This window comes from Microtus pennsylvanicus, chromosome 21 (genome assembly GCF_037038515.1).
Source record: "Microtus pennsylvanicus isolate mMicPen1 chromosome 21, mMicPen1.hap1, whole genome shotgun sequence".
Lineage (NCBI taxonomy): Eukaryota > Metazoa > Chordata > Mammalia > Rodentia > Cricetidae > Microtus > Microtus pennsylvanicus.
The window spans coordinates 29,280,179-29,295,517 of record NC_134599.1 but is presented as its reverse complement, the minus strand read 5'-3'; the positions used below and the strand labels follow the sequence as shown (position 1 = coordinate 29,295,517).

The 15,339-nt window shown below is 41.7% G+C and overlaps 1 protein-coding gene across 9 annotated transcripts in view; it reads left to right on the top strand.

Annotated features, from left to right (window-relative positions):
* Slc8a1 (solute carrier family 8 member A1) overlaps positions 1-15,339 on the top strand; it is a 357,575-nt gene that overhangs the window by 319,165 nt on the left and 23,071 nt on the right. For all 9 annotated transcript variants that reach the window (XM_075955169.1, XM_075955173.1, XM_075955175.1 and 6 more), the window contains one exon: positions 1,738-2,013. In XM_075955169.1, the coding sequence (XP_075811284.1) occupies positions 1,738-2,013 (276 nt within the window). The remainder of the gene's footprint in view (positions 1-1,737; positions 2,014-15,339) is intronic.

Genomic DNA, 15,339 nt, shown 5'->3' with positions numbered 1-15,339 from the left:
GGGTGCATTCTCCTAACGGTTTGTTTATTGGCTACCTCCCAAAGCCTCAAAGACAAGGTAATAACTGTAGCCATGTGCTCATGGGAGAGGGGTTCATCACTTTCTTGCTAATCCTGTATGGTCAGGAGAAACCCAAGCTATCTGGCTTTCCAAGTTTTGTGATACCCACTCTCTGCTCCAAGCTGGAGTGTGTTTAAGGGGGATTCCCACACTTTTTTGTCCTAGATGGCTTTACCCTATACTATGTCACAAAGAGTACAGGTGTTTGCTTGGTGTTGGCATTCTTGTACCATACAATTGACTAGAGAGCCGCCAACCCCACCTGCTGTCGACCACATTAATTGGAACAAAGTAAAGTTAATTCCGGGTGATGTTGGAGAAAGTAAACAAAATAGTCAAGAGAAGCTTCTTTTAAAAAAATTGTCCCCAAATCCATGAACATGTATTTTTTATCACTCTGAGAAAACTGACAACGACTATCATAATTTGAAAACACATGAATGGGGTTATTTTTACTTAATATGTATTATATTTACACTAATCTTATGCCACCTATATGAACTATTTCTTATGGTGTTGTTGTTAACTTCCTGGCCCTTTTAACTAGCAAGCCTCCTGCGTTTATATGTGCGTTCAAATATGATTTAACTGGTGTACTTGTAATTTACACACATATATTATATAATTTCATAGTGATGGAAAATCAGTAGGAATTCATGTACTCATCCCTTCAGTTGGCAGCTGCTTAGTCATCTAAGTGATGGAGATTGTACCAAATGCCAGGGATACGAAATAGTTATCTAAGTGATGGAAATGATAACCAAATACTAGAGAGACAAAATGTATAAAGGGCTCACGTCAAATGGAGAAGAGAGGACACTGAACAGGCCTAATTTTAGATAAGGCAGCAGCTTTCAAAGTTGAATATGTAGTCAATTCACAAGGAGGGTTTATTCAAACCCACATTTCTTGTCACATTCAATGAGTTGAGAATTTGCATTTCTAGTACATTCCAAAGTGCCATTGCTCAGTGAACTCACCAAGAACCGTTCATCCAAAGTTCTGAGTATGTAGAACCATGGCAGCCAGAAGAGGGGTGAGAGGCATTTTAACTGATGGGTGGAGGGGTACAATGGAAGGGTAAGAATATGAGGCACACTCTTAGCTCTAAAGCCAAAGAATGTGACTATGGTTTCAAAATGCCGATAATACTAATAGGCTAAGACAGGGTTGGAAATAATTAAAGGAGGTGAATCTAGAGTGGAAGAAAGGTCCCAGAGCTGTACTTGGGAGCCTTAACTGAATGCCACACCATAGAAGTCACGTGACTATCAATCTTCAATTAGACTTTAAGCTCAAAGCAAAGAACCCTCGTAGAACTTTGTCCAAACTTCCAGAAAGCCTTCTCTCTCAGCTTTCCATGTTGGCAAGAAATCTTTTTCATTGTCCCAAAGGCAAATCCTACTGGGAGGTAATGTGGACGGCATGGAGGGTGTATTGATTGTGTGAGCTTTTACCCTTGACCACCTAGCCACAGGGAAATGGTTTCGGAATACCAGGACCAATAATTGCTTCATGATGGCTGACTTTTAGAAAGCCCTAAGCTTCAGTGACCTCTGATGGCCTCCTGTCGCTCAGAGGAGCGTGACAACCATCTAGAAGGAGATGAAGAAAATGGAAGAAATTCCTAGAAGCTGGGTCTTAATGAAATATATTTTGCTTTATTTTCTTTTCTAGGGGAAGATGACGATGACGATGAATGTGGGGAGGAGAAGCTGCCCTCCTGTTTTGATTACGTGATGCACTTTCTCACAGTGTTCTGGAAGGTTCTGTTTGCCTTCGTGCCCCCTACAGAATACTGGAATGGCTGGGCTTGCTTCATCGTCTCCATCCTCATGATTGGCCTCCTGACAGCCTTCATCGGAGATCTGGCTTCCCACTTTGGCTGCACCATTGGACTTAAAGACTCGGTGACTGCAGTTGTGTTTGTCGCTCTTGGAACCTCAGTGCCAGGTAAAGGATGATTTGTGGAACTCCCCAAAACTAAAACACACACACACACACACACACCTTTGAGTTCATTTCATGTTGGCCAGCTATTCGTGGGCGTGGAGCATGACCTGGAGTGTGGATGATATACCCAGTGACACTCCTTTGGGGAAAAAAAACTGTTTTTTTTTTTTCATTTCCCAGCAGGTATCAGTTCCAAATAAGTTCTTGGATAGGGTTGGAGCTTTGTGTCACCTTCCCCTTCCTCAGTGCTGGAATTTTGTCTGGTTGGAACCTGTGCAGGTCTTGTGTGTGCTGGCACAGTCTCCATGAGTTCACCTGTGTATCAGTCCTGTTCTGTCTGGGAGACCCTTTTCTTTGGCATCACCCGCCACCTCTGGCTCTTATAACCTTTCTACCTTCTCTTCCACATGGATACCTGCACCTTGAAAAGAAGGATTTGATCAATTTAGTGCTGAGTGTTCAAAAGTCTCTCACTCACTCACTCGCTCACTTCGCATTGTCCAGTCTTAAATCACTTTTTTAATCTCCATCTATGACAGGAAGGTTCTCTGAGGGGGCTGGAGCAATGCTCAGCTCTTTGGGTATAGGAATAAGACAATGTTGTGCTGCTGTTTTTAATTTCCTGATTGTGAGAAACTCCAGCCCTCTCTTCTCCTATGCCAGGTTTTTCCCCTTCCTTCTCAAATTCCCCATCCTGTTGGCATAAGGCATGGGGCTTGAGACTGCCCTTTGATCAGGGGCTCAGTCACATGGCAGACTAACTCAGTTCTGAGACCAGCCACCAGCCAAAAGAGAGAAGGGACCATAGCACTGCTGGCTTACCTGTGGCTTTGATAAACTTCAACCACACTTCATACCAAAAGAAAAAAGAAAAATGGACCACAGCAATTGACTCATTATTAAAAGAATACAGCAAAAACCATTAGTTGTTGTAATGGTTTTTCTGCTCTGCCAGAAATTCTTCCCATTGGGATGCAGCCTTCTTTGCTATAGTATGATTAAATTGCCTATGATGTATTACAATATTAGCTGTACATCATTTTTCCTAAATAAGATATTCATATGAATTTTCAGAATATATGTGTGTATGACTATACATACACACACACATACATGCACACACATACACGCACAAACACACGCACACACACATATGTGTGTGTGTGTATATATATGTATATTTGTGTGTGTGCATGTATATTTGTGTGTGTGCATGTGTGTGTATATGGAATCCCCTTATCCGCAAAAGCTATGCAATTAATGATACTCAATGACTATACCATTTGGCTGTATTCATCACATTGATTCTCTCATCTGTTTTACTGTATCCCAGATACCAAAAAGGGGGGAAATGATGCTATTGTTTCTGGAACACAACACTTGATTGCTACAAGCAGACAAAATTAAGACAAAAGTAAAATGAATGTTCTCCATGTCAACCTGCTCTTAGTCAGCACTGACTGTAGACCCAGCTGATGTCTTGACACTTCTAAAGCTGGAGGGTTACTGCCTATTGTCTGATGAATTGTTGTCTCTTTCTACCAAAGACTCTGATACTTAGACTCTGTGATGGCTGTATCACAACTGAAAACTTCCCCATGCTAGTCTTCTAGCCCCGGGGCAAGATTGAATGCCCATATGCCTCCTTGAAGGTATCATTTACCGTATTGTGTTGTAATAAGGGCTGCGGGCTACGTTCCCGGCACCTGAGCTCCCAGCCACCCACACGACTAGCTTTATACCCAAAATAATTACACGGAAACTGTATTCTTTTAAACACTGCCTGGCCCATTAGTTCCAGCCTCTTATTGGCTAGCTCTTACATATTGATCTAACCCATTTCTAATAATCTGTGTAGCCCACGAGGTGGCTTACCGGGGAAGATCTTAACCTGCGTCTGTCTGGAGTGGGAGAATCATGGCGACTCCTCTACTCAGCTTCTTTCTCCCAGCATTTTGTTCTGTCTACTCCGCCTACCTAATTTTCTGTCCTATCAGAGACCAAGCAGTTTCTTTATTACTTAACCAATAAAACAACAGATAGAAAGATGACCCTCCTTCATCAGTATTGTTCCAAATATATGGGGGAAAGTTTGTGGCTTTGAGGATGAATGGGCTTTTCTCTCATCACACTAGCAAGTGCCAAGAGCTCATTACTGTGCTGGCGGGGCAGGGGAGGAGGTGAGCTACTCATAAGAGTTCTCACTCTTCCTAGTGCTTGAAAGCTACACCTGGCAGCAGAGCAAGGCCTCTTTTCAGTTTTTTCTCTTTTTATTAATTTTATTGAGCTCTACAGTTTTATCTGCTCCCCTCCCTTTATCTCCCCTCCCTGTCAATCCTCTCCCAAGGTCCCCATGTTCCCAATTAACTCAGGATATCTTGTCTTTTTCTATTTCCTATTTAAATTAGATCCATGTATATCTCTCTTAGGGTCCCCGTTATTGTCTAGATTCTCTGGGATTGTGATTTCTTTGCTTTATGTCTAAAAAGCATTTATGAGTGAGTACATATGATATTTGTCTTTATAGGTCTGAGTTACCTCACTCAATATGATGTTTTCTAGATCCATCCATTTGCCTGCAAATTTCAAGATGTCATTATTTTTTCTGCTGTGTAGTACTCCACTATGTAAATGTACCACATTTTCCCTATCCATTCTTTGGTTGAGGAGCATTTAGGTTGTTTCCAATTTCTGACTATGACAAATAATGCTGCTATGAACATAGTTGAGCACATGTCCTTGTTGTATGATTGAGCATCCTTTGAGTATATACCCAGAAATGATATTGCTGGATTTTGAGGAAGGTTTTTTCCTAATTTTCTGAGAAATCACCATATTGATATCCAAAGGGGCTGTAACAGCTTGCACTCACACCAGAAATGAAGGAGTATTACCTTTAACCCACATCCTCTCCAGCATAAGTTGTCATCAGTGTTTTTGATCTTGGCCATTCTTACAGGTGTAGGATAGAATCTCAGAGTTGTTTTGATTTGCATTCCTCTGATGGCTAAGGATGTTGAACATTTCCTTATGTGTCTTTCAGCCATTTTAGATTCCTCTATTGAGAGTTCTCTGTTTAGATCTGTACTCCATTTTTTATTGAATTCTTTGTTCTTTTGATGACCAATTTTTTGAGTTCTTTGTATATTTTGGAGGTCAGAGCTCTGTCTGATGTGGGGTTAGTGAAGATCTTTTCCCATTCTGTAGACTGCCGTTTTGTCTTGTTGACTGTGTTCTTTGCTTTACAGAGGCTTTTCAGTTTTAGGAGGTCCCATTTATTAATTGTTTCTCTCAGTGTCTGTGCTGCTGGGGTTCTATTTAGGAAGTGGTTCCCTGTGCCAATGCATTCAAGTGTACTTCTCCCTTTCTCTTCTATGAAGTTCAGTGTGGTTGGCTTTATGTTGAGGTCTTTGATTCTTTTGGACTTGAGTTTTGTGCATGGCAATAGATATGAATCTATTTGCAATCTTCTACATGTTGACATCCAGTTATGCCAACACCCTTTGTTAAATATGCTTTCTTTTTTCCATTTTATATTTTTTGCTTCTTTGTCAAAAATCAGGTGTTCATAAGTATGTGGATTAATATCTGGGTCTTCAAATCAGTTCCATTGGTCCTCCTGTCTGTTTTTATGACAATCCCAGGCTGTTTTCAGTACTGTAGCTCTAAGTGGATTTCGAAGTCAGGGATTGTGATGCCTCCAGAAGTTCCGTTATTGTATAGGACTGTTTTGGCTATCCTGAGCCTTTTGCTTTTCCATATGAAGTTGAGTACCATTCTTTCAAGGTCTGTAAAGAATTTTGCTGGAATTTTGATGACATTGCATTGAATCTGTAGATTGCTTTTGGTAAGATTGCCATTTTTACTATATAATTCTGCCTACCCAAGAGCATGCGAGATCTTTCTGCTTTATGGTGTCTTCTTCAATTTCTTTCTTCAAAGATTTAAAGTTCTTGTCATCCAGGTCTTCCACTGTTTGGTTTGAGTTACTCCAAGATATTTTATGCTATTTGGGGGCTTTTGTAAAGGGTGATGTTTCTCTGATTTTTTTCTCAGCCCATTTATCATCTGTTTAAAGGAAGGCTACTGTTTTTTTTGAGTTAATCTTGTATCCTGCTACATTACTGAAAGTGTTTATGATACTGAAAATGTTTGTAAGTTGTAGAAGTTCCGAGCAAGGCCCCTTTTCTAAGTCACTGTCCTAGATGAAGGAAGAATCTTCCAGACAGACTCTTCTAATCTTGGACTGATGGAGTGAGCCACAGCTTGGTCCTCAGCCTTGTCCCTTCTCTTCTCACAATTCCCTGGAGACAGTTTCATGACATACACAGCATCTATATACCAGTCTATAACCAGTCCTTGCCTGATAGCTATAGAGCAGCAGCCCCTGCATTCCCAAGCTGGGGTACATAGGGTTTACCTTCCCTGCTTCCATGTCCGATGGGTGATGTGTGATTTGCAGCTCCATTGCCATGTCTCAACAGAAGTGGCAATTTCAGCAGCCCAGTGACTTTAGCCCTTCAGCCAAACCTGTTCTCTCCAGACTTGACCAGAAAAACAATATCGTCATTTACCCAGGAGGCCTTGATTCCTATTTTTCCTTCGTCTTCAGCTCCAGCATGCCTTCCATATAACGTGTAATTAACAGGTTCACATAACTGCCCCCCTTCCATCTTACAACTGTTCTTTATGTGGACCCTACAAGTGTCTCCTGTTTCTCTGCTTCCACTGGAGATCTTCTGAAGAAGCAATCAGACAAAAGTTCTGCTTATGGTCTCCAGGTGGCTCCTTTTCTCGCTCACGATCACCTTCAGAGGCTTCAGTCTCCCTTGCAGACTTACATCATCTGGCCATCCCATGACACTCCCCTCTGTTCTCTTTGCCCACTGTTCTTTGGGCTTACCACCCTGCTTCTGTTCTCCACAGCTGAATCAATTGCTTTCTCAGGGCTTTCCTGACGGCGTAAAACAATCTCCCTCTTCATGTGCACAAAACTGTCTGCTCATCTGCAGTTGTGTGTGACCTTAAGTGGCACCTTCCAAGTGTCCAGCGGATCACACAATGGTTTGTATTCTCATAGTTTCTTTTCTGTACAGTTTTACGACTTCATAAAGCTCAAAGTCATTTTTCTTACATTAAGTTATTTATTCTATCTCCTCTCTGTCTCTCTCTCTGAGTGCACATGTGTGTGTGTGCGTGTGTGCGTGCACAACTTGTGGGAGTCTGTTTTCTCCTTTCATGATGTGAGTCCCAGGGATCGATCTTAGGTCATCAACTTGGTGGTTTCATTCACACATTTACCTACTAATGCATTGCGCTGGCCTCTTGGTTTTGTTTTTGAATATTATTATTATCTAACTCTACCAACTGTAACCTTCACACAATCAAAAAAAAAAAACTCAGTTACTTCTACCATGCCCTGATGATGTGTGTTTCAATATCACACCACACACACACACACTCACACACACACACACGAATGGGCAAGCCAGTCTTTTACCCATTAGCGTTAATGGACTCAATCAGACTCTTCCTAAAGCACTCTAGAGACTGCTAAGCATTTCTGGTTATTGGGGAAGACAAATAAAGGTTATTTTCAAAGCCTGACTGGTTCCTGAGGAATAAGGCAGATCTGAGAAGGCCATTGCTGTACATAGAGTAAAGGGAAGCCAAAGGCACAGAGGACCTCAAAGGAGAAACATTTTTTTCTCATCACACTTTTGTGTATCTTGGGAACTGTGTTGAACAAGACAAACCTTTGCCTCTGCTTCTTCTATTCTCTTCTATGATTCTTGTTCCTAAGACCCTGAACTCAGGCCAGTACTTTTAAGTTTTTAGGTATACTATGTTATCTCCCCTAGTCCAAAACTATCACACCCCACTGTTTCTGTGGGAAAGAAAGCTCAGGATTCAAGGAGCAAACATGAGGATAAGCACTCGGAAATCAGCCTGTTGAAAATGAAAGGCCTCCTCTGGTTGGGCCTTTATTTTCACTCACAGTAATTTTCTGGGATAAATCCTGTCTGTAGGGCCAAGACCCTGCTTTGTACTCTGGATTCTAGATATAGGCTTTCCTTTACCTCTTCTTTACATTGGATTCAGATAGAAGAAAACATTCTTCTGATGTTACACAGAAACCTCTTAGGGATTGAGTAGTTACAAGTATTTTTGCTCCCTACCCCAAAGTCTGGCCTTGGTCTTTCTGCATTGTATCAACTGGTCTGTACCTGAGGGCTTGCTGGCTGCCTCCTCGAGCTTGCTTTGCCAGCAGCTCACTCCAGACCAGAAAATTTTAAAGCCTGAGTATTCTAGGCTGCCTCTCGGCCTCTGGAACTGTAAGGTTTTCTGTATCCTTTGGTGTTCTTACTATTCTTTATCCTTTGAAATAAGTCATGTAGGAATTATCTCCCTTTGGAGGTTTTAAGACATGAAACACAAGTCTAGATGTTTTTTGAACTTTTTTTCAGTTTGCAGCTCTCTTTCTGCAGTATTCAGGTGCACTAGGGATGCAGTTCAGGTCTCTGTCCTGTTATTCCCAGTGTGGTTCAAGGAGACTTCTTGGCTCTCTGTGCCTGAGTTCTCATGCCTGAAAAGTGGGCAGTAATACCACATGGCAGTTCAAATAGAATTGATTAGAGGATGGGATAATACATTCTGAACCCTAACATATAAAACAGGAATTAATCATCTCAGAATTAATGCCAAGATCAAATCTGAACAATATCAAAAGCACTGGAGGTCATCAGAAAATGATAGTAATTGGAAAAAGTTATGAGCAGGAGAGGAAATTTTGCAGCTGACCACAAAGCTCCAAGCATGTGTTAGATGTGTGCACTATACTCCCATTGCCTGTTATTTACATTTTTTAGTGATATCATGTCACTCCCTTGCAAGTCGGTTTGTGTATTTTGTGTATTTGTCCCTTAGCTCCTGCTCCTTCAAAGTGAGCTTGTTCATTGTTTTCCTCCGTGCTAACAAACATACTGCCTTTGTGATGTCTTTTCAAAAAAATTACTCATTAATTGTTTATATCTCAGTTTTTAATTTCCTAGTTATGAATAACTCTCAGAACTAACACATCCTATATGATATTTAAGTAGTAAGTATCTGATCACCTTCCACATCATGTTGCTTTGTCTCTCAGTGGGCCTTAAAATAGTTTACATGTGGCAGAAGTCATGCTACTATCTCCAGGAGCTGCAAATCTCAAAGTCACCCTGGAAATGTATTAGGTACCATATCTACAGATGCAGACAGGGGTGGTTCTTTCTAAAGTCAGCTCCACAAGAGAGTGGACACCAAGGCTTTCACTATTCCCCAGGCTAAGAGAATAAATTATTTGTCTACACTTAAAGTTCAGATGGATGGAATTTCTGGATTTATAATACAGCTCTTGGCCATTTATTCTGCCATGCCATTTTGAACATATATTTAAAGTAATATATACACTCTTTCCAATATGCCTTACAATTTTCCTGGAGTTATTCATTTCTCTTTACCTCAATTTTGACATTTTCTACTTTTCAAACATGGCATCCTGGGGTTATATGCAAACCCTTGATCACCGGGCTGTTATTCCATATGGAATACAAATCAGATAGTAGGCTTTAGGCTTCAGACAATTTCAGAAATTAGTAAAGACTTGCCTTTATAATCCTATACTCATTATTTTAAAAGTCAACACTTTAAAGTTTGGTTCACTGGCAACTTTTAGCATTATTCATCTATGAAACAGCTAGGGATAAAGAAAATGCTGAGACCCTCCTCATCAGCACAGACATGTATGGCTAATGCATGTGAGCAAGGAGATTTGTCATTGCAATGCAAAGTCAAGCTGCCCATTGCACACAGCTGTGTAGGTGTGGGTGGGCAGAGCCCAGAGAGGCTCGGGATGCTCTCCCAACAGACAAGAAATCATTCTAAATCAGCAGCCATCTGAGCACCATAGAGATGAGCAGGGAATCATATTGGCTCAGTTTCCTCTTGCAATGCATTCAAAAAGACTTAATGTTTTTGGTACTGAGCTCACAGACAGGTTGATGGTTCACAGACTTAGGTTTCAGAAAGATTGCTCACCCTTCGCCCAGTCTAAAGATCAAGAAGTAAAGAGAAGAAATAAAAGAACATGGGCTGTCGAGCACGGATCAGAGTGCAAACCATCCCTCCCTCTTCCACTCTTGTGCATGAAGCACCCTGGAGGCACATTGTCTAATGTCTGTACGCCTTGCTTTCTTGGCCTGACTCCGACAAAAATTAATAATGATAACCTCTCTAGAATGAGGACATGATTCAGCAATCAAAGTGCGTGTCTGGGAAAGATGAAGGTGAGGCTTAGGATAGCTGCAATTCCCGCATTCAGAATGTGGAGACAAGAGACTCCTGGAGAAGGCGGGCCAGCTAGACTAGACTAATCAGCAATCTCGGGGTTCAGTGAGAGACCCTGACTCAATGAATAAGACAGAGAGCTACTGAGGAAGACTTCTGATGTCAACCTTAGGCCTCCATATGCATGTGTGTGTACACATGTGAATCCACATATGTGCAAACACACACACATATGAAGATACCCACCAGGGGAACAGCTGAAAATATCTCTCACAGAACTGTGGTGAGATTCACCTGCCTTTAAAGTACCTGACACCAGGCAAAGCAGATCCAAAGAGAAATGTTCTATTTCTTTTATTCTCATTTAATCTGCTGATTAAAAAGTTTAGTTCTCCTAGGTTATTTTGCCCTAAACCTGTCAAAGCATGGGTAACTATACAAATCATAGGTCTCTCCTGATATAGTATGCTGGGGTCTTGGTGAGTGGACAGCCCTTCTGCCTTTTTTTCCTGTAATTGTGAGCCTTGGGACACCGATCCCTCAAGTTAGACACCCACTGTATTCAAGGAGAGCCACTCTGCAGTGTGTGTGAATATCTAGTAAGATGATAAACATTTCCTATCATCCCAAATGTTCTGCCCACAGCCTATATTCCCCAGTGCCTATGGTGTCGGATCCTCCAAAAGGCTGCCTCCGGGCAGGAATGTTTAGTCTCCTGATACTCTAACTTTGGACAGCCAGTTTCTTTACTACCAAGAAAGGTCAGAATTGCTAAAATGGGACAGTCAGACCTACAGTCAGGCTGGAGGCAAGGCCACCCAGAGACAGTGCCAGAGAAGCTGCCCCGGGCAGCATTAGTCACGCTCAGTGGCTTTTCTAGAGCCCCTATCTTAATCTGCTGCAGGCAGGAGCCATCTGGGGGCTAAGTGCCAGCACAGTCGCCCACAGTTAGGTGATGTAACTGGAGCTGAAGGAAACTTACAAGAACAAAGGAAGGTTGGGTACCAGATTTCATAAGAATTGTTCTGTTACCAACACCACAGCTGCCTTTTGCTCTGGGGTAAAACATGCCACAAGAGAGACAGTGCAAAGAACTCAAGACACTTGTAAGAACCTGGGAGATTCATTTTAAAACGCTTGCAGCTTTTATTCTTTCTTCTCAGGCAAAGAGTCTGTATTATATGTTTTTTCATGTTAGCAGTTCCTGAACTTATTTTTCCCAATTCTGAAAAAAAAAAACCTGCAAAACTATCGAACACAAGGCTGGGTCGTGACCAGGAAGACAGCAATGTTGTTAGCTGTCAGGAGGCAGTCCAGGGAGCGGAGATACTCCACATTTGTCGTGCCCAACCTGAAGCCTTGCAGAGGCTTTGGATTAGAGCCCCAATCGCACACCAGCCAATTTCACTCGGTCTCATTAGAATCACAGGGTAAGAGCGAAGAGCTAAAAATATTCAAGTCTATCTTATCTGAGACTTAACACACTCTCTGCCAGTCAAAGCCAGGACACCGGTAGAAATGGGATGGTACGTGTGTGTGCACACAGATCCATGGATACATGTCTTCTTGTGCTTGAGATACCCTTGTTATGCTTATGGGTTGCGAGTGATGTAAATCTCCACCTCTTTTTATCTTGGGTACGTGTCACAAGAAGCAAGCATCCTGTAGATTAAAGACCTCAGTCCCTTTGGCGCCACAAAGTTCAACAAGCTTGCAGGCCAGTGACAAAGGACGAAGAACGGTGCTCTGGTTGATTTTCCTTTCTTCGTTTTGATAATGAAAAATCTCAAAGATCACTTCTCTGTGCTTTTCAATTCAGGCCCATCTTACAATTTGCACACTTCTCTGAGGCACTACTTACAAGCCATACAATCCACACATTTGAAGGATGGTCGCTGGTTAGTGCAGCCACTGGGTTATGCTGTCGTCCCCCTGATGCTGTTTTAGGGTGTTGAATAACCCCCATGAGATCCCTCACGGTTTTCAGATAATAGGAATTTCATTCTTCAGCCTTAAGCAATCCCTCACACAGTTTCTGACTCTAGAGTTCCGTCTTTTGTGAGTTACCAATGAAAAAATTTCAATACAAAAATGTGGGTTCTCCATTTTATTGCAATCGTATTTCCTTTTATAATACAGAAGGGCAGAAGTTATTATAAACTTTTAAAGCTGTTTTAAAATTCTTTCACCAGACATCTGAGTGGGGTTTGTCCATTTCTATTGCTTTGTGCCTTTGTAGATTTGAACTTCTTAAAAACAACCCCAAATACTTCCAAACACCTTCTCCCCCCAAATACTATTAATTCATACATTATTGTTTACTAGGAGAAAAACTTACACAGTGATACTTAGAATCAACACTGGGAATCTTAGATAATTCCCCCTTGTTTAACTTTATAAAATTGTAAATGTCTTTGACTATTTCAATTGTTGATCATAACACAGTTTCAAGGAGCCCAGTGTCATTGATTCAGCTTTTCACTCTCCAAGGTGCCATTTTTTTTTTTGTCCTCTGATCAATACAAATCCGTCCCAACCATTAGGGAGAGAATACAGAAACCAGGACATATTCGTCAGGAAGCACTGGCATTCTGCCCTGCACAAAGAATTCTCTGCTACTGCCAAACTCCCAAGAAGAAACATTAGGCTATAGGAAGATGTGACTTTATTACTGTGTCATGGGCACAGTGTGAGCAGCAGAAGGAATTTAGGCTCACTGGTATTTTTAGAAAGAGGGAAAATACAATACTCACTGAATTTGAAAGGTAAATCTTACATGTGGGTATAAAAGAATGTTGGTATGTCTGGAATAATGCGTGGTATAAATGCCGTGGTGCTTGGCATTTATGTGCAATGCCAGCTGGATACCATCTTGGCTCCCGAGCACACTGACCCTCCATTCTGCCTCTTCTTGGGAATGAAGCATAAGCTTGGTATTACTTATTTTTATATACTCTGCTTCATTCTAAAAACTAAATCCACAAAGTGCCTTACATGATGTAGACACCTTTTCCAGCACAAGATCCCAAAGATGCTTAAATTGGTGGGTGACCATATTCGATGACCTTTATTAAGCTCAGCAAATATAAATCCTATATGTCATGCACAAAAAGAAGATGGCTGAGTTGGGCTCTATTATTTGCAATCTGAAAATTGCATTATGCTTGTCTTCTTTTTTTTTCTTTGCTCTGGAGCCCAGGGAGGCTCTGGGACATGGTCTCTCATAGATTGCAAGCTGTTATTAGGTTATCATAGTAAAATGTCATGGGTTGAGACAAACAGCAAGACTCTACAGTTCCAAACAAAAATGATCCCCAATAGGGTCTGCAACCAGGCTCAGCAGAGGACTAATCACAGCCTGCCATTCCTGAGCTGTATTTACAAAATAACAAAAAAGAAAAAAATTCGCAGATGTACAAAATGGTCATGAAAATGTCCTTCTTGCTGAGGCTACAGATGGCTGAAAGTGACAAAGAGAGCCCCAAAGGTAGCTTGTTTGTTAAGTGGGAGTCCGAGGATAAGGCTACTGGGCTGACAGTGGATAGTTGCCATGGGACTGCTCTAGAAGTCCTTGAGGTGCGACCTGCTGGAGTCCTGCATTCAGGCACTAGAGAGAAACTGACACGGGAGAAATTGCTATCAGTACATTTTCTAAAATCGAATAGTGTCCTGAGTCTATGGTGGATTTTTGGCGATAAGAAATAAGCATAAAAAAACTGTAAGATTGCCTGATGAGACCCATAAATAACTGGGAAGCCTAAAACTCTCTGTGAGATAACGTGGCACTGTTCCATGAAGCAACTCAATTTGTCGTTCTTCAGTCATAAAGGCATCTGAGAAGAGGGGGGAGGTACCAGTTCTCAAAGAGATTCAAAGAAAGGAGTAGTGTATGAGCAGGGAGTGGCTTCAGGCCACTCTGCACCCTTTCCTTTCATTCATTCTAGAAATAACCTCACAAGGACCCGCTAAGCACTAGGCACAGTTTCGCAAGGGAGCAGTGGAAGGATGCAGGGAACTCTGTGGAACCGGTGCTCCATTTCTAGGCAAGGCACTTAGGAATGTAGATGGAAACTGTTGAGAAGAAAATAAAGCAAACTATGATGTCATGGAATAGCCTTTATGTGGAGACGGGGCAGTATTTGAATAGAGCAGGGTGGCTGCTTAGACCATTAATGGTTGACAACTGACACCTAAGCCTGTAGCCTTCTCCCACAGACTTCCACCGACGAGTCTAGTCTTCAAAACTATGGAAGTGGATAGCATTTCCTGAGATTCCCGTTTCACATAATGCCTTTGATCATTTAGAGTTTTTCCTCTCTCTCTGGCAGCTACTACTCTCATTTCACTTCTACCGCAGCTGCTCTCCCCAGGGCTCTGAATTTCTCTCCCTAACCTCCCTGCTTCCCTTTCTTCTAAATATTCTAAGCTACTTCCGGCTTTGAACATATCCAAAAACATGATCCCACCGCAGCATGTGTTATTAATGATGGTTTCCTGAGGGTAGAATATTTTAAATTAATACACACACGGCAAAATGTTTTAACGTCAGCTACAATTGTGTGGTTTTCATTGACTAGAAAGTAATTTTGTGTAACTTAATCACTTTAATACTCACACAAGCTCCGGAAGTTAGGTAATACAGAGGGGTATCAGTGCCAAACATGGGCCATGACCTAGCAAAGTGATGAAAAGATACTGTTTTCTCCGTGGGGGTGGGGTGATGTGAGGCTAAGGGTAACTCTCCAACCCCCCTCATAATTGTTGGAAAAAAGGAAGAAAAACATAGGGTGTGCTATGTTAAGTGAGAATCCATGTGTAAGGCTCGACCTACTAAGCCCCCCAAAAATGTTCATTGTTCTGTTGCTATCATCATTTCTAGACATCGCAGACAGAACCACATTCTGCCATCATCCTACAGGAAATCTATTGGTTCCTAATCACCTCCTTGAAGGAGACTGTGATGAAAGATTGTGACAATATCACCATAACCTCTGCTATTGA